The sequence below is a fragment of the Spermophilus citellus genome (assembly GCF_964194105.1).
Source record: "Spermophilus citellus genome assembly, chromosome: 13".
Taxonomy (NCBI): domain Eukaryota; kingdom Metazoa; phylum Chordata; class Mammalia; order Rodentia; family Sciuridae; genus Spermophilus; species Spermophilus citellus.
Window position 1 is genome coordinate 110818421 of NC_138193.1, and position 23034 is coordinate 110841454.

General features: G+C 43.8%; 1 protein-coding gene across 2 annotated transcripts in view; it reads left to right on the forward strand.

Moving 5' to 3' along the window:
- The first annotated feature begins 9651 nt into the window (after positions 1-9651).
- The window catches only part of MBOAT2 (membrane bound glycerophospholipid O-acyltransferase 2), a 127662-nt gene continuing 114279 nt past the window's right edge, over positions 9652-23034 (forward strand). Inside the window, exon 1 of one of the 2 annotated variants that reach the window (XM_081264556.1) lies at positions 9652-9947. In XM_081264556.1, coding sequence (XP_081120682.1) covers positions 9873-9947 — 75 coding nt within the window. In that variant the 5' untranslated portion in view covers positions 9652-9872. The remainder of the gene's footprint in view (positions 9948-23034) is intronic. The other variant, XM_081264557.1, reaches the window with a different exon arrangement.

Consider the following 23034-nt stretch of genomic DNA (forward strand, 5'->3'; position numbering starts at 1 on the left):
ATTTTAAATCTGGCTTCAATGCCATCTGCCATGAGACCCCTTATCAGACTGGAGTAGGCGCCAGTGCCAAGCTCCTCCAGAACTAAGAGCTAAGTAACCTCTTTTCTCCACAAATTACCCAGTCTTGGGCATTTGTTACAGCAATGGAAAATGTACTAATAAACCAATAGTAAAGGCTATATGAGTTGAAAGTGTTGTGGGAAAAAAAAGTCAGGGGTGGGAAGAGGTAGGGCAAGGATTTCTCTTAGTATCTTATAGGACTATTCATTTTTAAAAATTGTACATGTATTACTTTCATAAAAACAGAAATGAAATGAAATTCAAAAAACAAAAGCAAGAGAAAAGAAATGCCTTAAGTTGTCTTCAGTGCTTTATTTTTTTTTTTCATTTTTTTTTTAAATCTAGAATTTTAATATTTACTTAGTTTTTGGCGGACACAACATCTTTGTTTGTATGTGGTGCTGAGGATCAAACCCGGGCCGCACGCATGCCAGGCGAGCGCGCTACAGCTTGAGCCACATCTCCAGCCCTTTTTTTTCATTTTCTTCCTGAGCAATCATTTTAATTTTTTGTCTATGAACCTTTTTCATCCTTCATTCCTCTCTTCCCCTCCCCCTTCCCCTCCCCCCTCCCTTCCCCTCCCTCCCTTTGCCTTATCTAAAGTTCCTCCATTCCTCCCATGCTCCTAGTTGATCTCAGATATGCCATTCTTGGGCAAAGACTTTAGATATGAACATTCCTTATGGGTCTCCATCTAGAGAGCCCATCACCTAGAACAGGGCTGAGGAATTCCTTTGCTTTCCAAATCTTCTTCCTGGTCCCACTGTCACCTGCATAGTCCAGGCAACACTCTTTCTCAAACACTTGTCAAAGTTGTCAAGTTTCTGATATTTGTAAGAAACCATAGTTGCCCTGACATATAAAAGAATGTATTATATTTTTATTATGATATACAATCAATAAAAATTACCTCTGAACACTTGATTTTTATTTTGCCTAAATAATAAAATGGGTCTAGTAATGTTAGTTGTCATAGTTATTACTACTAACTTAATATTAGTGAATTTAATTCACCTTTTAAAATAGAAAAGGGGTTATGGACTTATTACTTGTAAATTGGAAAGGCTCTTAACAAAACCTAGTTGAATTGCTTGTTCTGTTACAAGAAACAGCATCTTGTGAATTATTTCTGTATTTGCTTAATTATAATGAAGTTCTTTTGTTTTTGTTTTAACAAATAAAAGCTGTTGAGGCCTAGGATGATGGTTCTTAAACATCAGTGTGTGCTTGAGAATGATTCATGAACACCGGAAAAATGCAGATTCCAGCGCCTTTGCCCTAGAAATTCTGATTCTTCATCCTTTGGTTATTGTCCTGGTATCTGGGTTTTCCAACAAGCAACCTGGGCGATTCTAACCAAGATGATCCTGGGGGCCTACTGAGCACACGGCCTCAGACACACTGTATCAGACATACTTGAGTTGATTTGTCTCTTAATTTATTTTTCAATGACACTCAAGCAATTCCAAAGGGAACAATTTTAAGTCTCTCTCAAAGAAGTATCTAGGGACCAGTAGCTGGATATATTTTACATAAGGAGCAAGAGTAGCTTTTATGCAGTAAGACCAAGTTCCTGGCTCCTGTCCTAGAATAATGTAGGATCGTTTCATTGGCTACCAGCTGGATATGAACCAAAAAGATAAATATTTGTGGATTCAGAAATGGTATTTAGAGAAATAATGTCCTGAAGAAGAATGTCTAGTGGTGCCTGGAATTTTCAATATCATTAATGGGACTCATAGTTTTAAATGTGTTACCAAGTAAGATTCTAAATTATCAATTTTACATTCATTTTCCTAGTTCCCACCTATGAAATCCTTATATAAATTACTGTTTGTCTTTTTAAAATCCTTTTCCTACTGTGTAGGTTGTAAAGACTCAGAATAGATACTGACAGCTAAAAACAAAATAATCAAACTTACCACAGTATATGCCAGCATTTAAGAAGAAAAAAATTCAAAACTAGTGTTGTCCTACTTATTTCCATAAATGTGAAATTCCGTTAATGTTTTCAGGGAGGCAGACCAGGATTTTATCGAATCATTTAATGTTTTCTTTCTGTACTTCAAATATTCACCATGAGTGTTTTTGGGTTTTTTGCTTTTTCCTATCAATTCAGAGGGCTAAGCTACTAAAGCAACAACTTATTGTTAATTTACACTTCTACCTGGAAATCTACTTTAGTGCCGACTTCCCTACCTAGTGCCACCTATAATCCTACCCACCAATGCTTCGTCAAATTTAGGGGCAATATGTCAGATGAGGGATCTAATAAAAATGTCCTTCTTTGGTGATTATTTCCACCCAATCTATATCCTCACTGTGAAAGTGGCTATTAACCTACCTATACTTTTTAAAAAATTAATTAATTAATTTTAATTAGGTACCTATAGGTTTAATGATACAGTTGGTTTAAGCTTCTTTGGGAATATTTATTATTTATTTAGATTTCCCATTAACTTTAAAGTTTTGTGGTTTTAATAACAACTGTCTTGTGATATATACAATACTTTAGGCCTAGATCATAATTTACATACAAAAACCCAAATAAGAGGGAATAACTATCAGCTTTCAAATAGAAAATGAATTAAAAGATAATTTGATGAAACCAAGCCTTAACTGATTTTAAGGACACTCCTTAGCAGATTCCTCAAGTTCAGAAAGAGTCACCCGTCCTGGAGAGCAAGGCCTTTGGCGACAGAACTGGGTTAGATGTGGTAACCATCAGTAGAGAGGGTTCTTGCTCCCAATTCTTCCCTATTTAGGACTCTGGTGTTGGTACTGTAAACTGTGGACCAAAACCCAGCATTTATACACATGGGTGATGGGGGAAGGGTTTAAGCAGAAGGGATCTATAACAAGATATGCTGCTTGACACAACCACCTGCAGAAGGACTGCCACCACAGGCTTCCGACTATTACAGAGCTGGCCTCCTTCCCCAGTGGCCTTGCCAGACTGTTTCGAGGAGCAGTGACACATCAGCATATTTCAGGAGGGGCACTCCTCCGAAAATGACAGACAGAAATAACCTGAAATATCAGGCAGAGCTCAGATACCGAGTGCCATGTCTGCAGCAGAAGCAGTGGATATGGGGCTGGTGGTGATGATTAGGACAGACCTGGGGTTGTTGTGGTGGTTGATATTTAAGATGTCTCACAATTTGGACACAAATACTACCATGCAAATGTGTGGAGGCATGAAAAGAGTGGGTACTTTGTTTTTCTATGCCTAAAAGTCAGGGGTTACACACTGTGTACTCACTGCAAATAAGCACAAATAGCTATTTTGAATTGGACTCATTCTCAGAAAAGTGAAAAGCCAGATATATCTATAAGGAAAATGGAAGATTTTCCAAGGACTCACAGATATAAAACAGAAATCTATGCCAATGACTGGGAAATAACAGGCATTTTTTAAGAAGAAAGGTTGATCAGAGTTATAATGAATTAGAGGTAGTTCTGAAACCTGTGGCACAACTGGGAAGCAATGCTGTTTTCCAAATTAGTGGACAATAATCAGTTTTGTTTGCATCTTTTAACCAAGTAAACCTAGTTTGAATGGAGGCTCAAGAAGACAGAGACAGAAATTCCCAGAAATTGTTGGGAATCATAGAGTTTTATGGGAAGAGGAACCATTGAAATCATTGTGTTTTAATCTCTTAACACCGAGGCCAAGCCAATGAAGACGAGTGGTTTGTTCTTCAGTACAGACCTGGGCAGCAGAGTCATAAAGCTACGGAGCCGGAGCCCAAACTCAGATGTGCATGCCGTTGTCACCTCCTGTTCAGAATCCTTGGTGATTTCCTAACTAAGGAACACCAGGTCCTGAAGAAGGACTTTCTCAATTCCAAGGTTTGGTCTAGATTGGAGTTTCTAGATTGGAGTGCTGAAAAATGCTAACCAGTTAACTGGATTTGTTATTATGTGTATAGTTCATTGCACTTCATCATCTAGATTATTCCAGCATATAAAGGGCATAAAATAAGCAAAACAATTGCCCCCAAGAGCTCTAATTTCATGACACATACCAGTTTTACAAAACAAAGGCAGTTTGGCAGATTATTCATTTCTTCTGAGTGGTTTATTCAAAGTTAAAAATAAGTTGAGAAGGGAACATTTTATGGTAGCAATCTTTAATTATCATCGCCATTTTTGGAGGCTAGGGCAATAATAGCACACTGCTACCCTGCCATCCTGTCACAAGTCAATACTGCTCAGTGCCTTATGCCTTGGTTGTAGTGATGCTTATTAACAATATGGTTGCTAGACCAGGATGGTGCACACACCTGTAAACCCAGCTACTTGGGAGGAGGATTACAAGTTTGAGGCCAGCCTGGAAACTTAGTGAAATCCGGTCTCAAAATACAGGAATGTGGGACTGGGGATATAGCTCAACTGGTAGAGTGCTTGTCTCGCATGCATAAGGCCCTGGGTTCAATCCCAGCACCACTAAAAAAAAAAAAAAAAAAAAAAAAGATTAACTAAAATATGGGGATATGGGGATATGGGACTGGGGTTGTAGCTCAGTGGTAGAGTATTTGCCTAGCATAGGTGAGGCACTGGGTTCCATCCTCAGCACCACATAGAAAAATAAACAAATACATACATAAAATAAAAGCTAAATTCTTTAAAAAAGAAATATGGGGATGTGGCTCAGTGGTAAGGAGCCTCTGGGTTCAATCTCCAGTAGTGCAAACCAAACAAAAATCAATGTGCTGCTGCTTTAACCTCCTTCACTCATGTTATTAGTCCTAGTACAAATATTTCTAGTATCTTTTAAAATAACCTAGCCTATTATTAATTTTATGCTCATCATCATAGCCCTCCTATGAGCAAGGACAGTATGTAGGGGAAACTTAAGGCACAGAGGTGTTAAGCCCTTTCTAAAACTCACAGCTATTTGGTGCAAAAGTCAGAATTAGGATTCAGGTATTTGGTTTCCAGCCACATTTCTTCTCTAGCATTTTCTTTCAAAGTTAAAATAATGACCTTACTTAGTAGTTTTCTTGTAACACCTTTCTCTCTGTATGGTTGTTTCTTTTTTCAATTATACACACCAGCCTGGTGTGGTGGTGCATGCCAAATAATATAAAAAAAGGGCTGGGTATGTGGCTCAGTGGTTAAGTGTCCCTGTTCAATCCCCAGCACCAGAAATAAATAAATAAACCAAAAAACACTCAATCAACCAATCAATTAAAGACACTTTCTTTTGACATACTGGGGATCAAACCTAGCACCTTACACATGCTGGGCAAGAACTCTACCATTGAGCTATACCCTCAGTCCCTTTTAAAATTTTATTTTGAGACAGGGTCTCATTAAATTGAAGAGGTGGCCTCAAACTCTGGATCCTCCTGCCTGAGCCTCCTGGTTTGCTGGGATTACAGGCAAGCATCACCAAGCCAGGTGCATTGTTTATTTTTTACAGTATCCCACACAGTTCCTTGAACATAGTAACTACTCAGTAAATATTTTTAAAAGTTATGAATCTGGGAATTTCTTTTATAGGATGGCTGTTATCTGAGGTAGGATGGTGAAACATTACATATAATTAGTTCAATTATTCCCCTTTCATCCCTATTTAATACTGGTTAGAAGGCTTGCATCTAACTTATGCTCTCATCACTGAGTCATTAGTATAAAATGTGGGACTGTTTCCTTATCAGAATGATGAAGGTGTAGTTTTTTTTTTTAAATAAAGATATACTTGACAAATATAGTGTATATTTTTACAGTGTGTGCCAGGTGATGTTTTGATATACATTGTGAAATGGCTAAATCTATATATATATATATATATATATATATATATATATATATATATATATATATTTGCATACTGGGGATTGAACCCAGGGGTGCTCTGTTACAGAGCTGGGGCCTTCCAAGAAACTGAGGCAGCTCCAAGACTCCACTCTTCAAAGCCAATTCTTGCAATCAAGTCAGAAAGATTTAAAACATGTTGCTCAGAGTAACAAGAACAAGTTTATTGAAGGGCTAGGAAAAGGGAAAGGGGACACTCTGAGAGGAGAGGGACATGTGCCTCTCCTACACTCCAGTTTGAGAGGGGATCCCAGAGAAGTTTCCAGAGTCCCACTCAGGTCCACCTCTTGACTTTTGCCTGGCAGCAGGGTGACATCAGACTTTCAAGTCCCCACTGTAATGGCAACTCTAGGTCACCTTGGCCCATGCTGAATGGTTATAATCTGATTTGTAACCACACATTCTTACAAATTTTATAGTTAAGAGGAACTGTCCTTATCTCTCAGAGTTTCAGGATCTGGTCACAAAAGTCTCCTGGGTTCCTCCCACCAACTTTATCTGGAGCCTGCATTTCTCCTTCAGTTAATAGGTAGTTTGCTGAGGAATGTGACATATCCTGTCCATTTAGGCCACATAAGGCTGCAGGTAAATTGCTTCTTAGAAAAGAAAGAATGTGTACAGTAGGCCCATTTTATAGATTTATTCTCTTTACTTCTTGTTCCCACCATCCTCATCTGTTCCCTAGTAGTTTTACCCCTGAGGTATATCCCTAGCCTTTTTTTTTTTCTGTACTGGGTCTGAACCCAGGGCCGCCCAAATGCCAGGCAAATGTTTAACCATTGAGCCACATCACCAGCCCCAAACCCCAGTCCTTTTAAATTTTTATTTTGAAACAGGGTCTCCCTAAGTTGCTGAGGCTGGCCCCAAACTTGTGATCCTCCTCCCTCAGTCTTCAGAGTGAAAGGAAAGTGACCACAACACTCGGAGTGACCAAAAGATCTTTATTGCAGCAGTGCAACAAAGAGAAAAGAAGGAAGAAAAGAGAGAGAGAGAGAGAGAGAGAGAGAGAGAGAAAGAAGAGATGAACAGGGAGAGTGCAAGAGCAAGAGAGAGACAGAGAGCGCGAGCAAGAAAGATAAAGAACAAGAGAGAACAAGAGAGAAAGAGCAAGAGAGAGAGAGAGAGCAAGAGAGAGGGGGGCCTGGCAGGAGGGAGTTTTTATAGCCCAAATCTAATGGGGCCCTCTGGGTCTGCAAGCTGCCTTGTTGGCCCAAGTGGGGTTGAGTGCTCAGCCTTGAGCGGGACTTGACACAAACAGGTGATAAAGGACCAGATAGAGGGGGGTTTGAGTGTGTGGGCTATCTTGCAGCCAACATCTGTTCAGCCTGCCCTGCAGACAACACAGTTCAGCCTGCTCTGCACCCAACACAGAGTAACTGGGATCACAGGCCAGTGCTATCATGACTGTCTCTTGTAACCGGATTGAACTCAGGGACACTCAACTACTGAACCACATCCCCAGCCCTATTTTGTATTATTTATTTAGAGACAAGGTCTCACTGAGTTTCTTAGCGCCTTGCTGTTGCTGTGGCTGGCTGTGAACTTGTGATCCTCCTGCCTCAGCCTCCTGAGCCAGTGGGATTACAGGCATGTGCCATGACACCAGGCTCAGATATATTTTTTAAAATATTTTTTTTAGTTGCATCTCTGTTTATTCTATTGGTTCTCTGGAGAACACTGACTAATGCAGTATTTCTTGCACTTCACTTTGTATCAACCAGAGTACTGAGCTCTTTAGCAAGGTATGCTTTTATCACCCGTGAAACTGGTGGCAATATTATGTTCGTTTCACATGGAAACAGAGGCTGAGAAAGACTTTGCCCAAGATTTTGTAGCTAAGGAGTGAGTGCTGGAGACAGAACCTAGTCTGTCAGACTCCAGAGCTATCACTTATCACCATAGCATTCTGCCCCAGACCTTACGACTGACACACACCAGTTTCCCAGATGGCTGAAATCCTCCCTCTTCTAAAAATTAAGGTAAATAATTTCATGTAGTCACGTCTAATAGAGACAATGATCTCCACCAAAAAAAAAAAAAAAAAAAAAAAAAAAAAAAAAAATTCAGCCCAAGGAAATTTCCTTTTGCAGACAGTATTTGTTCTAGCTCTGGGGCTGTATCTTTATGCTGCCTACTTTAGGTTGCAATATGTTTCCACACCCACCTTTTAAGTTTTTAAAATGGAATTTTAATTTTTTCCTTCAGTTTGTATGCTGAGCCACCTGTACACTTCCTCTACACTTTCCCAAAGTGGAGAAAAGGAGGGGTGGGGAAGAGGGTTATTCTAAGATTATGTTAATAGAGATTATTGGGATAATACATCTCAATGAGCACTTTATTGAACAAGCTTGCCTTCTAATTGGTTACAACTCCCATTGAAACACTATCCCAGAGAGAAGGAAGGTCTTGGTTCTTCATTTTTCCTTACATCCTCTATTCAGGGATGAAACTATCAAATGAGAATTACGTGGACCAATCTAAGAATATTAGACAGGGATTGTAATGATTAGGTAATTCCCCTCTTTTCAGAGAGACAACTGAGGTCTCACTGTGTGTGTCCCTATCTGAACTGTCTTATCCTAGACCCTAGTGTGGTCATCAGCTATGGGAATTTCTAGACAGGGTGTAAACGTGAGGAAGAAGGCCTAGTGTTTAAGTGGTCAGATCTGGAGATTACTTGGCTTCCAATCCCCTGCTATTTAGCTCTTGGTCAAGTTAGTTAATTTTTCTGTAACTCAATTTCTTTGTTAGATCAAAAGTGTCTATGGGACTAAATGATTATCTTACCTTTAAAATATCTAAAGCAGTGTTTACAGCATTGAAGTATGAGGTTAAACGCTAATTAAATGTGTTATTTCTACCTCCAAATTCAAATCCCTTAATTTTGAGCTTTCCTGATAGTCTCCTATAGCACTTCTTTATCCTCTTTTTGAGTTTTTCTAGTAATTGATGCTGGCATTTTCAAGGAGCTCAAATGTTTTACTTTTATTAAGTTTTGGTGAAATAGAGCAAATATACTCATATGACATACAAACGCCCTAGGTTGATAGTGGACACGGTTCCAGAGTGTGGGGAGAACCCGCATGGGTGCAGAGATGCTCGGAAACCACCTTTCTTTCTGAAGGGGCGGGACCTTCAACGTGCAGCTGGCCACCGAGGACTTTTAACACAGAAGAGATGAGACCTGTTACCAGTCGCAGGCGGGTCCGGGCTGGGGGAAGGCCCAGGTGGGGCTGCAGGTGGCCAGAGGGGTGGACCACAGCCACTGTTCTCCAGTCCGGGCTTTTACACAACAGTCTGGGCACAAAGGGACTTCTTAGCTACGCCACTTTTTGGTTTGTCGCCCTCCTGCTCCTGGCTCCAGCTTTGTCCCCAACTTGCCCGTGGGTTGGCTGAGCTGCTTCGACACGTGCCCCCCTTTGTCTAGCCGCTACTCCGCGCCCTTTGTAGTCCAGAGGCCTCATAGAGAAGGGTGGGGGCGCCGCCGACCCCCGGGGCGGAGAGTTAAGGAGGCGAGGGGGGAAGGCACCGCCACTCGCCCGCGCAGTCCTCGCGCGACGCCCGGGGCCGCGCCTCGGCCCCTCGCCCGGGTCCTCGGCACGGGGAGGGGCGCGGCGCGGCCGGCGCCCTCTGATTGGCTGCGGGCGTCGGGGCGCCGCGACGCGATTGGGCCGCGGGGCTGTCTGGCGCGAGAGCGCGTGAGGTGGGGAGGGGGCGCTGGAAGCTGCTGGAAGTCGGGGGGCGGGGGATGCGGCGGGCGGCGGCGGGAGGGGCCGCGCCGGTGCGGGCGGGCGGGCGCGGGCGGCGGGCGCAGGGGAGGGGCGAGCCGGGCGCCGCCCCCGGCCCCTCCCCGGCCCTCCCCACGCCGCTCTCCGACCGCGGGCGGCCCAGGGGCGGTCGCGCCGCTGCATCCCCATCCTCGTCGCCCGGCACAGCGCGAGCCGGCGAACGGCAGCGGGCCGGAGCGGGCGTAGCGCCGAGCCCCGGCCATGGCCACCACCAGCACCACGGGCTCCACCCTGCTGCAGCCCCTAAGCAACGCCGTGCAGCTGCCCATCGACCAGGTACCCGGCGTGCCCAGGGCGTCGCGCCCGGGCCGCCCCGAGTCCCCCGCCGGGCGGGAGGGGTGGGGGTGGGTGTCACGCCGCCCGCCGCCCGGCGGGGAGGGGGCGCCCAGCCTGGCATTGTCGCCTCGCCCGCGAGCGCCGGCCGCCTCCCTCGGGCCGCGGCGCGCCCACCCAGCCCCCCATCGCGGCCCCGGGCGGGGGTGGGCGCGCGGCGTCGCGGGCGACAGCCAGCCGGGAGGGCTCCGCGACCGACGTGCGCGCGGGCATGCCGTCCCTCCCCGGCCCCGCGGTCCCCGGCCCCGCAGGCTGCGCTCGGGGCTTCGGCGGTCCGCGCCCGGGCTCGGCTCGCGCCCCGGCGTGGCTGAAGGGACACCGGAGGCAACAGTTTGGGGGGGGGGCAGAGGTTATGGAGAAAAGTCAGAGCGAGTTCACGAGCCGGGCTCTGCAGCCGAGAAAGTTGCAACCTTGTAGACAGGAGCAGCCACCCTGTCCCCTCAACGACCTGGAACAGCAGCTGACACCGGCCGGGGCGACGGGCGTTTCATCGAGGCCATCGAGTCCGACTGTGGGAAGGGCCTCGGGATTCCCGAGAAGTGAACTGTATGGTGATGGGGAAAGCAGCGCCATTTTTATTCAGAAAGTTTGGAAGTATTTTGTCCTGAGGGTGCGATTTGGGCAGGCGGTGGTACGGTCTGGTGAATCGTCTGGCCCCAGGCGGAAGGTGGTGGCTTTGGGGATTCTGCCGGCCCTTCTTCCTAGTGTTCTTGATCTGAAGGGTTTGCACTTCACTGGGGATACTGGCTCACGGTCCTCAGCCCCACTAGGGATCTGGTCCAGACCCCATCTCAGCGAGGTGGGGAGGACTTCTCTGGGCTTTACTGTTTCAAATAAAAGCCTGAAGTAGGCGGAAGGAGTGTTAAAAAGAAATTCTGCCCTCTGTTTACGTCTAATTGCAGCGTACCTTCCGGTGAATTGTGAAGTACCTGTCCCCCACGTACCTTGAACGGCACTTACGGTGTCCATCCCATGTAGAGGGCCACTAATGAAATTGTGGGTTTTGCAGAGAGAGTCTTCTCTGTTTATTAATAAGTTAATCAGGACTTAAGGTTTTGGGTCTTCTCATCCCTGTGGAGGACTCTGTTTTCCAAACTGGAGTGTGATGCTTGGTCTGTGAGAGTACTGTTGCTGACTTAACCAGGTTGCTGCCCGTGTTTGTGGGCCAGGGTCTGACGAAAAATTTTCTTGCTGATGAGAAGCCAGGGAGAAATGAAGCAAGGCTTGTCATACCTTTTCATTTCTTTTAGGAGATAGGTATATCTCGTCCCTCTCCCTTTCCCTCCCTGCAGTAGTCTTCTTGACTGTGGTGAAATGTTCTTTACTATGCTAATGCCTTTAGAGGTATATGGTGCTTATAACTTTTTAAATGATATAATATTAAAGAACTTATTTAAACATTGCACTAAAGCAGGAGAATCAAGGGAAGATGGCAGGGCCTAAATTTCTTTTTGAGTGTGCTGCTTGACTAGTTAAAGGTCTTGATTTTGTGTCTTGAACAACTTTCATTTTAATGGAACTATTCTAAATTTGTGTAGTCATGTATAGCCCTGAGTTTGGGTGTCTATTTGTGTAGTATTTTGAGTTATTTTCTCTGCTCTTAGCAGGTCTTAAGGATATTGAGTTAATACCACACAACTTTTTATAGTGAGAATAAATACTTTCTTTGAAGCATCAAATAATTGACCTTTTTATTGACGAAACTCTTGCAATAACTGAAAATTCATGTTGTAAAATTAGATGAATAGTCCTTTAGCCATTATTTTAAATTAGGGCGAAGCAAAATTTTTATAAACTAAATAATTGAGAGAAAACCTCAGAATTGGTTGTGATCAAATAGTGTGTGACTCAACAGGAAGCAGTCAGGAAATGAAAAGTGTAATAGTATATAACTTGTCAGCATGTTAATTTTGTATGTGCTAGTAGTGTTTTGAAAATTCAGGAAATCATTCAAGCACGTACTTGATGTCAGGAAGAAAGGGACTGTAGGGTAATAAGACAGTTAACTTTTTTACTAGAGTGGGGAATTTTTTTTTTATTTTTTATTTTTATTTTTTTTTAAAGAGAGAGTGAGAGAGGGGGGAGAGAGAGAGAGAGAGAATTTTTTAATATTTATTTTTTAGTTCTCGGCATACACAACATCTTTGTTGGTATGTGGTGCTGAGGATCGAACCCGGGTCGCACGCATGCCAGGCGAGCGCGCTACCGCTTGAGCCACATCCCCAGCCCTTTTTTTTTTTTTTTTTTAAAGAGAGAGTGAGAGAGGAGAGAGAGAGAGAGAATTTTTAATATTTATTTTTTAGTTCTCGGCGGACACAACATCTTTGTTGGTATGTGGTGCTGAGGATCGAACCCGGGTCACACGCATGCCAGGCGAGTGCGCTACCCCTTGAGCCACATCCCCAGCCCTAGAGTGGGGAATTGATGGGATGACAGCAGTCATTGGTGTTTGTGGAGCATAGGAATGCACCTTTCAGGACTAAGCAGCAGAGAAAGGAAAGAGTGCAGTGAGAGCCAGGCCAGGGAGGGAGAGGCAGCAAGAGATCTTGCTTTGGACCCCTGGATTGTTTAGTCTTCACTGAGAATTCCAGAGTGACCTTGAGGGAGCCCTAGTATTTTTCAGTAGGCCTTAAATTTAAATAAAAATATAAAATCTAGTATCAGGTTGAGGTTTTGTGGTTCTTAAAGATAGCCAGGCAACTTTGTAGAATAATACTTTGTAGGTGGATATGATTGAGGGAATATTTTGAGAGTGGGTTTTGAGGATGGATTTGGACTGAGGGAGAGCTGTGCCAGAGAAAAAGAGCAGATGTGCCACCTAGCAGATGTCAGATACCTCTGGATGGAATTGTGTCCTTAGTATGTTGCTGATCCACAGTGCCTTTTTAAGACACCAAAGTGAATAGTAAAATCAAAAGTCCAAGTCAACATATTTTTTAGAGTGTTCTCTTTCAACATATTGTGTCCTCTGTTGTGGTTTGCCTAGTACTCTTGAGTTACCAGATGAGGTTGCTACTGGCCTTTCCCCTCTTCATCCTTCCCTAGCCTGCCTGCCTGCCTGCCTTCCACCTATCCATCCATTCATCCACTTTTCTTTCCTTATTTCCCATGATGCTGTAATTACCATTATAGATGGAGTGAATTTCCCTAGTGATGTGATGTCCAGGATGGTGTGCTTGGCATAAGGCCAGTTAAGGATGAGTCATTGGACGTAGAGTCCTGTTTTTGGGACAGGTGTTACTGTTTTAGAGTTAATGTGCTGAACTCTTGGGGCAGGGAGAGGGGCAAGAGAGGCAGGCACTGAAGATACTTTGAAAGGTTTGGAGGAGAGAGAAGATGGATGAGGGCAGAAGAAAGAACCCAGTTAGGAATCCTGCAAATTTAGTAATTATAATGCCTAACACTTGACAGTTTTCAGAGCTCTTTCACTACATTACATCCTCACACCACCTTGGGAAGTAAGAGTCAAAGCCCCAAATATTTAGCTTCAGGTATGTCTGCGTGACATGCTATTAAGCCCTTGTATACAAGGTCAGTTTCAGTATAGTTTTAATATATGGCAAATACTTTTTTATACCTTCATTTTAGATCTGGGCCACCAGGTATCTTTTGGAGGGGAAGATGAGAGCATGAACTTTTCACACCCCCACCCCCATACTCGTGCACTGGCCCTTATGGTTTGGATAGGGAATGTGCATGTAAGAGAAAGCAGTGTGGAAGCCTATGAAATCCTTGTTCCTTTGTGGTCAGTTTGCTGATTGCCATTTCCTGTAAGCCCCCACCCTCCCTCCCTGTGCCGCAATTACAATGAAATGAAGCGACGGATCAGGGAAGAGTAGTTTAAAACTTCAGCTTTTTTAATTCCCCTAATTCCCTTATAGGTCTGAACTGTGATGAATCCCATTTTATAGACGAAGAAATAAGTAAAATTCTCAGTGTAGATTCTTTAAAGAGTATGACTTTTAGGAGGAAAGGGACATGCCATGAAGCAGGCAAACCAAGGATTTGTTTTCTTTGAATGTTGCCAGTTGACTGCTCTAAGTTTGGTTCTAGGTTTCGGTTGTAATATTTAACTCATCTGCCTCTCCTGCTTTTACCATTATAATGAGAATCAGTTTCCATCACAGAAACCCTGAGATGCTGCAGTCTGTTGTGGAAGATTCCTTTCAGTCAGAAAGGCATATGGGATTGAGAATCGCCTTGTCAGTTAACAATTTTAGAAACACCACTCTACATAAATGTTTCTTCCTGTATAAGACATGTATTGGGCTTATTTTAAAAATTAACTGATAAAGATGCCCCATGTTAGAGGGAATATAAACAAATGGGAGGAGAGTGGACTAATGCTCTTGAAGCAGTTTTCAGCAATAAAGAGCTGAAACTGACTCTGTAACCAAAGCAGTCCACCTCAGTCCACCTGCTAGGCAGTGGTGCTGCTGTATCTGTCCCTGCATTCCTCTTCCTCATCAACAGGAAGCACTGGTGTGGTGGTGTGGTGGAGAGGTGGGTTTGGAGCCACACTCTGCAAACCTTGTGCCATTAAGCAGATGATTGTTTATTTTTTAAGCCCCAGTTTCCTCACCTGAAAATAAGGATAATAATAAGTATTAGATTCTTGCAGGTTTTTGTGAATGTTAAAACAAAAATCTATGTGAAATGCTTGGCTCCTAGTAGATGTTGCACAGTTCCTCCTCCTTTACAAATTATAAAATATTTAGAATTTACTTTATATTTTTATTTTGAGAAATTAATACTTGTTCGTATATTGCATTTTTAATCCTTAGGACCTCATTTTTAGGAAGGGGAGTATAAGATTCAGGTTCAGTTCAAACTATACTACAGAGCAATAGTAACAAAAACAGCATGGTACTGGTACCAAAACAGGCGGGTGGACCAATGGTACAGAATAGAGGACACAGTAACCAATCCACAAAACTACAACTATCTTATATTTGATAAAGGGGCTAAAAGCATGCAATGGAGGAAGGATAGCATCTTCAACAAATGGTGCTGGGAAAACTGGAAATCCATTTGCATCAAAATGAAACTGAATCCCTTTCTCTTGCCATGCACAAAAGTTAACTCAAAATGGATCAAGGAGCTTGATATTAAATCAGAGACACGGCGTCTGATAGAAGAAAAAGTTGGCTATGATCTACATACTGTGGGGTCGGGCTCCAAATTCCTCAATAGGACACCCATAGCGCAAGAGTTAACAAATAGAATCAACAAATGGGACTTACTCAAACTAAAAAGTTTTTTCTCAGCAAAAGAAACAATAAGAGAGGTAAACAGGGAGCCTACATCCTGGGAACAAATCTTTACTCCACACACTTCAGATAGAGCCCTAATATCCAGAGTATACAAAGAACTCAAAAAATTAGACAATAAGATAACAAATAACCCAATCAACAAATGGGCCAAGGACCCGAACAGACACTTCTCAGAGGAGGACATACAATCAGTTAATAAGTACATGAAAAAATGCTCACCATCGCTAGCAGTCAGAGAAATGCAAATCAAAACCACCCTAAGATACCATCTCACTCCAGTAAGATTGGCAGCCTTTATGAAGTCCAACAACAACAAGTGCTGGAGAGGATGCGGGGAAAAGGGTACACTTGTTCATTGTTGGTGGGACTGCAAATTGGTGCAGCCAATTTGTAAAGCAGTATGGAGATTTCTTGGAAAGCTGGGAATGGAACCACCATTTGACCCAGCTATTCCCCTTCTCAGTCTATTCCCTAAAGACCTAATAAGAGCATGCTACAGGGACACTGCTACATCGATGTTCATAGCAGCACAATTCACGATAGCAAGATTGTGGAACCAACCTAGATGCCCCCCAATAGATGAATGGATAAAAAAAATGTGGCATTTATACACAATGGAGTATTACTCTGCATTAAAAAATGACAAAATCATAGAATTTGGAGGGAAATGGATGGCATTAGAGCAGATTATGCTAAGTGAAGCTAGCCAATCCTTAAAAAACAAATGCCAAATGACTGCTTTGATATAAGGGGAGTAACCAAGGACAGGGTAGGGACGAAGAGCTTGAGAAGAAGATTAACATTAAACAGGGATGAGAGGTGGGAGGGAAAGGGAGTGAGAAGGGAAATCGCATGGAAATGGAAGGTGATCCTCAGGGTTTTACAAAATTACATATAAGAGGAAATGAGGGGTAAGAGAAGAATAATACAAGTGGAAGAAATGATTTACAGTAGAGGGGGTAGAGAGAGAAATGGGGAGGGGAGGGGAGGGGAGGGGAGGGGAGATAGTAGAGAATAGGATAGACAGCAGAATACATCAGACACTAGAATGGCAATATGTAAATCAATGGAAGTGTAACTGATGTGATACAGCAATCTGTATATGGGGTAAAAATGGGAGTTCATAACCCACTTGAATCAAACTGTGAAATATGATATATTAAGAACTATGTAATGTTTTGAACGACCAACAATTAAAAAAAAAAGATTCAGGTTCAGTTACATGCCCACACAGTGATTAAAGTAGGATTAAAATTTAGTTTTGAATTTGGTGATAAAAACAGTTTTCTGCTTCCTTACTGCTTAGCAAACTCTTTGTTTCCAGCTTAAAACTGCTGTGTTGGATGTTATTGCCCCTTGTAAGTACAAAAAGCCCTGGTCTCTGTTTATTGGGTCTGTTCAGGCTGACTTTCCAGGGAGATCCTCAAAACAGCTTGCTCGTAGCTTTGGTCTGCAGTCAGGTTTACAGGTGGGCTTCTACCAGGATACAATGTGAGATTTCTTTAAAATAAAACAAGCCATAGAAATGACTCTCAGCAGAGCGGTCAGTTAATGACTTCATGACTAACATGGGTGCAGATGGAAGTCCTGCTTTAGCCAGGAAGTAGGGTGTAGAACAGGAGGAGAGGCAGCTGATGTATGGAAGGATAGAATCAGGACTGAGGAGGCCCCTCTCCCAGGAGCTAGTGACGGATCCCTTCTGTGGCTTGTCATAGTCCCCCCTACCCCCAGCCTTACAAGCTGACATCCAGTCCCTTTTGCACACAAACCTTTTTGTGAGTCTCATCTGATGTAACTGCTTCCTTACTTGAGCCCCAAGTGAGTTTTGGGTCTGGCACTGTTCTGATGTTTGCATTCTGCTGAACGTTGTATGTATCAGTCAGGCTCCTGGAAGGAGACAGATTGAACCAGGGAGCTGAAGAGACTTGAAGAACTCTTTACAGAGATGTGGGAAGGTTTGGGGAACTCACCAAGAAACAGTAGTTCCCAAACCAGCTGCACTAGGCCAGAGGGCCAGGGGAAGGAAGGAAGGAAGGATCACAGCCCAGGAGGCAGTGGAAGCCTCCAGCGAGGGAGTCTGCCAACCTGCACTGAGCCTGAGGGTCGTGGCACATCTGTCTCTCCTCCTGACCTTTGGTGTCTTGCTGGTGTCTCCTTTTGAGGACTGGGTAATGATGCTTTGGGAGCACAGCAGAGATTAGACCTGGAGGGGAATTTATGTACGAGCCAGAACTGTGTTGCTTCAGTGTTATTCATTTCTCTCCTTGATAAATGCAACTAAAAATCCTGCTATCATGTTCTTTTATGCACATCCTCATTCTCTCTCCTCAGTCATGTTGTTTGAAAGAGTAGGTGACTCTTGCTATTTTCATTTTCCTAATTTCCATTCACCCTGAAAACCGTCCCTATCAGGCTTCTGTCTCCAGCATTAATAGCCAAATCCGGTGACAAATATTGAGAAACACAGCACTCCTCAGTCACTTCCTTGCTCACAACTCTGCACCGCGTCCATGTTGCCTATTGCTGTTTTTCCTGAAGTGACTCTGGGATGACTTGTATCAAAAGCCATTTGGTATTGTTATTAAAAACATACCTTCCCTGGCTCTACCCAGATGGACTAAGTGAGGGCCAGGGAACCCTCACCTCCTTTCCACTCCCCACCACCATTAGAGGCTAGGGCCAAATATCTTAGGCTCTTCATATTATTAAAAGGTTATAAAAATTGGGCATGGTGCTGCATGCCTATAATCCCAGTGGCTTGGGAGGTAGAGGCAGGAGGATCGTGAGTTCAAAGCCAGCCTCAGCAACAGTGAGGCACTAAGCAACTCAGTGAGACCCTGTCTCTAAATAAATTACGAAATAGGGCTGGGGATGTGGCTCAGTGGTCAAGTGCCCCTGAGTTCAATCCTGGGTACCCCCCCAAAAAAAGTTATAAAATATGATGTGGGGTTGGGGTTGTAGCTCAGTGCTTGAGCATTGACCTAGCATGCATGAAGCCCTGGGTAATCCCCAGCACTGCTCCCTCTACCCCCTGCCCATGTATTTTTTTTATCATGTTTGCATGTAACACCCCAGGTACGTCACTCCCCAGGTGTAATGGTGTGGTTGACAATATCACAAGATTTAGGAAAAATAAAATTCATAATGTACTCCTTTCTAAGCAGAGTAGCCCTGAAATGTTTAATAATGTATGCATTTGTCAGTCCTATTACTGTATCCTGTGTGACTTTTTCCACCAGCCCATACATAGAAGCCGTGGAAAGCCTAGGATTGGGATGCCAGTGAGAGGCCTGCCTGCCTTGGGTGAGGCCCACTCCATCCAGTCTCACTGTGAGCTGTTTTTTGAGAATATGAAGCGCTGCCCTGAAGGGCGCCTAGAACCCCTAGAGCAGGGCTGTTCACCCCTGGCCCTGGTGATGCTCCCTTTCTCTCCAGAGAGGCCGAGTAGATTGCCCAAAGCCACGCATGAGCGGAGTGTGACTGCTTGCCTGCTGCTCTGGGGTGTTCTTGCATTCTCAGTTATGTACAGTTTCTTCAGTACAGGTGTCTTTCTTTTAACTCTTTGTGACATCCCCTTCCCCCATTTTGGCCTGGCAGATTTTTCCAATATTCGGCTAAAGACTGTGCCTTCTTGTTGAAGCTTTTGACATGTCTTCTCCTTTTCCAACCATTGGCATTCCATTTGGGGCTTCTTGTGTGTGTGATCTGTCTGTGTGTGCAACATGCGTACTCCAAGTGTGTGCAGTGCTGCTACCTTGGGCTGTGAGCGTCCCTGGTGGTCTGACACCTTGGATCCTTTGCAGAGAGCTGTCTCTTACATCCTGTGTGGCATTTCTGCAATGAGGCCAGGTCTGCGAGACGCGCTGAGAGAAGAGAGAGCTGCAGTCCTGCCCCCTCCAGAGCCGTGGACTCTCAGCCCTTCTTGTTTCTGCCATTAAAAGCCAGGGCCAGCCAGAACTGCCTTTCCTAGCAAGGAGTTCTGGGGAATATTCTTGTGGGCTTCTTGCTCCTTTCCAAGGCTCCTAGTTAAATGTGGATTTCCTTCTGACTCTAGGAAGCAATGTTCAAGGATTCTTCTTACCTTTCCAGGCTACTAGACTTCCCTTTTTGGTCAGGGCCTTCAGAGCAGTGACCTCGGGTCCTTTTCCCATCTTAATGAGCTCTGATGACATCTGGAGCATTTAATTATTTTTTCCCCTCCAATACTAGGGATTGAATCCAGGAGCATTTCTACCCTGAGCTATATCTCCAGTCCTTTAAAGAATTAAAACAATTATATATTTATTTTTGTGGTACTTGGGATTGAACCAAGGGATGGTCTACCACTGAACTACATCCCCCGTCCTTTTTAGTTTTGAGGCAGAGCCTTACTAAGTTGCTGAGGCTGGCCTCGACCTTGTGGTCTTCCTGCCTCAGCCTCCTGAGTAGCTGGGATCACAGGTGCTTGCCACTGTGCCAGCAACATTTGTTTTTTTGCTTACTCAACAAGTCTCTTTACCATGCTATAAATTTCTTAAGAATAGGACCCTTTGTATCCCTCTGCTCGGGACTTGGCTTGGGGTATGTTTGGAGGAAGTGGCACTAATGTGATGAAGGGCAGAGATTGGCTCAGATTCTGATTGTCACTTGTTAGCTTTGTGCTTTGGCAAGTTGCTGATCCTTTGTTAGCTAGCTGCAGTTTCCTGGTGTATAAAATGGGGCGTGTAGTAGGGCCCACTTCGCAGGGTAGAGGTTAGCACTGCAGAGGTAAAGAGGCAGAGGCTGAGTGTGGGCTGGGGATTACTGACGACTGTGATTCTCTTGCAGGGGCTGGAGGCCACAAAATTGTATCTGACCTTAGCCAAGTCCTCAGTTCATGAGGGGTCTACTGGAGTCTTCTCAGTCAGATATTTGACAAGTATTTGAGTGTCTAGCATGGCTGGCAGTGTGCTAGACAAGGGACACTGAGGAGAGTGACTGTGGTCCCATGAGGTGATTGTAAATTAGAACACTGCAGCTCCTTGAAGGAGTTGGTCAGATGGAAAAGAGTCCTGCTCAGGGAGACGGAGAGGCTAGGGACATTCCTGTTGCATCTAGGGCTTCCCTGGCTTCCCCTGGCACCCATGCCCTTCTGGGCTGGAAGGCAGGTTGGGACTGAGAACAAGGAGCCCCACTTCACTGGCCAGGAGCCGCTGGGCTGATGGAGCAGCCCTCGGACTTTCGGTGTGTGCCTCTTGCTCAGCGCTCAGAGGCCCTGGTTGGTCAGGCTTCCTGAAGGACAGATGTACAGCAGATCCTTCTTTTGAGGGAGAAGCCAGTGGTATAAACCTTTTTGGCTGACTTAATTTTCTTCTGTTAGTTTCCTGGGAAGCCAAAGATATGCAAACATTGAGAAATTTTGGGGTGTGTGACTGATTGTTCAAAAAAGAAATGAAGGTAACTCTTGAGGTAAGTCAGTAGTTGCAGCTAAGTGATCACAGTGGCTGGAAAGGGAAGCTTCATCAGCGTTTTAATCAAGAGATTCAAACAAAAGAAGCCCTCTGATCACACAGTTGTCTTTATCTGTAAAGAACAAAGGACTGCCACTTCAAAAAGGACTCCTTTGGCATATCTTCCCCACTCTCAAATCCACCACGTCCTCCTCATCCTCCAAGTCTCCCATCTAGTCCAGGGCAAGCCTGACTCTTGGCCCCCATCAGGTGAGTGATTCATCAGGGGATCCTCCCAGGCCAGATCTAAGGCAGGTGAACTGATGTCCTTGAGAGAAGAAAGCCAGGGGACTGGCCAGCTGCCAACCAGAGAGACCACCCTCTTCTGATCAGTTTGCCTTGCTCCGGTCAAGACATGGGATAAAGACATAACGTACCTCCTGCTTTAATCTGTAATTCTGTAGAAAGTTTTTTAGTTTTTGGAGGTCCTTTTGGGCCAGAGTAGATGTTTGTGGAAAGTTAGAGTTATAAATAATATATATTAAACATAAACATTTTAGGTATATTTAAGTTGTTCAGTCACATGTATGCTAAAGTAGCTCCTTGCTTATGCAAACGAACAAAAGATTCGGACTCGTTTAATTTTCTTTTTGAACTAAATTGTAGGTAGACTATACTGCATACATGATAGATATCCAGATGATACTTCCTTGTGGATACTGAGTGGAGAGAGAGGTATTCCACCTTTTGCAAAACCATTAGTTTCAAAACCACCTATCTACTGGGTGTTCAGTAGAACGTGATTGAATAGAACACATCTCATTTAATCAAGATAAATATTGATACATGCAATTATGTTCTAGAAATTAACTATAGATAGAAAATTGCCTGAAACTAGCAGTACTTCTTAATAGTGAACCATAGCAGTCTGTTTATTTAAGGTGTAGCTTAGCTGACCAGGTCATGGGGTTAGATGAAGTAGCTAATGCCATTTCCATCCCCTGTCGAGACGCCCAGAGGGTACCAGACACGGTACATAAACGAGTGTTAATATTGGTGCCTCGTTTTCTGAGTTGTGCACAGCACGACCATCTGGAAGCTACGTGCAGTCTGAAGGGAAAGCCTCTGCCTGCTTTTCGACTGATCGCCATAAAGAGATGTTGGCTTGCTGCTGCCCAAGTTGATTTTTCAAAGGAAGCTCGGATCTGGATTTTTTTTAATGGAAATACGATTTTTAAAATTCTGGAAAAAAACTTCAAGTTTTTTCTTTTTGAGCCCACATCTAGGCAGATCTCCCAACCAAGAGTTAGGTAGCAGGTTCTATTAGAGTTGATGGTGGTCAGTCCACTCTGAAGTACAGGGTTCTGCTCTGAAACTTTCTAGATTATAACCAGAGCAGGGCAAGTAGGACCAACAAGGAAGGGTTCAGAAGACATGTCAAGCAGTAGCTGACAATGACATTTTTTTATTTTATTATTTGATCATTTCATCCTTTTTCATCCAAAAAATTCAGATTACATTTTATCTGGCTCTTTTCATTTGGAGAGGGTCATGTCCTCAGCATAATCTCGAAGGTTAATACCTCATTACAGTGGAAGGCTGGAATTTTACACTACTATTATTCTTTTTGAAGATTCAGTGTTACAATTGTTAACTGGTATACATTGTTGAGGCTATTTTATGGAGTGTAGCATTTTGAAAAAACAAGTCTGGCTAGTGGGGAATAATAAAATAACTCGGAAAGGTCTAGATTGTCTTACAGTGTGAGTGTGGTGGTGCACGCCCGTGGTCCCAGCTACCCAGGAGACTGAGGCAGAGTCATTGAGAGTTGGAGATGAGTCTGGGCAACATAGTGATACCTGTCTCAAAAAAGAAAAGAAAAAGAAAAAAAAAAGATTGTTTTATAAGCCCTATCAGTTTTTCCAGTTTTCTTAACTGTTTTGGCCAGAGTGTTTTATCATGTGATAGCTACTTAGCTTTGGGGTTTAACTTTAATCTGTAGTCTGCTTCATGATGACCGTGAGCCTGCCTTTGCCTTTTCTAACAGTAGAACTGCACAGCTGTTCGTATTAGCTACGTCCCAAGAATAGAAGTGACAAAGATTTTTGGTGCATGAATAGAGCCAAGAGGATGAGGGCAGAGAACAGGTTGGAGGCACCCTATCTAGTACTTAGTATCCTAGAGATAGTCAAGGGAGTGAGCCATAGGAGAAAATTTAAATTCTAGGTGCCATAATTGTAGTCCCTGTGCATTTCCTGTGGGATCAGGCTGCATAGATCTTTTCCTTTTGTTCTTGGGAAATGTTGTAAATCTGCGTAATAACTTGGCATCAAAACATTGAACTTCAGC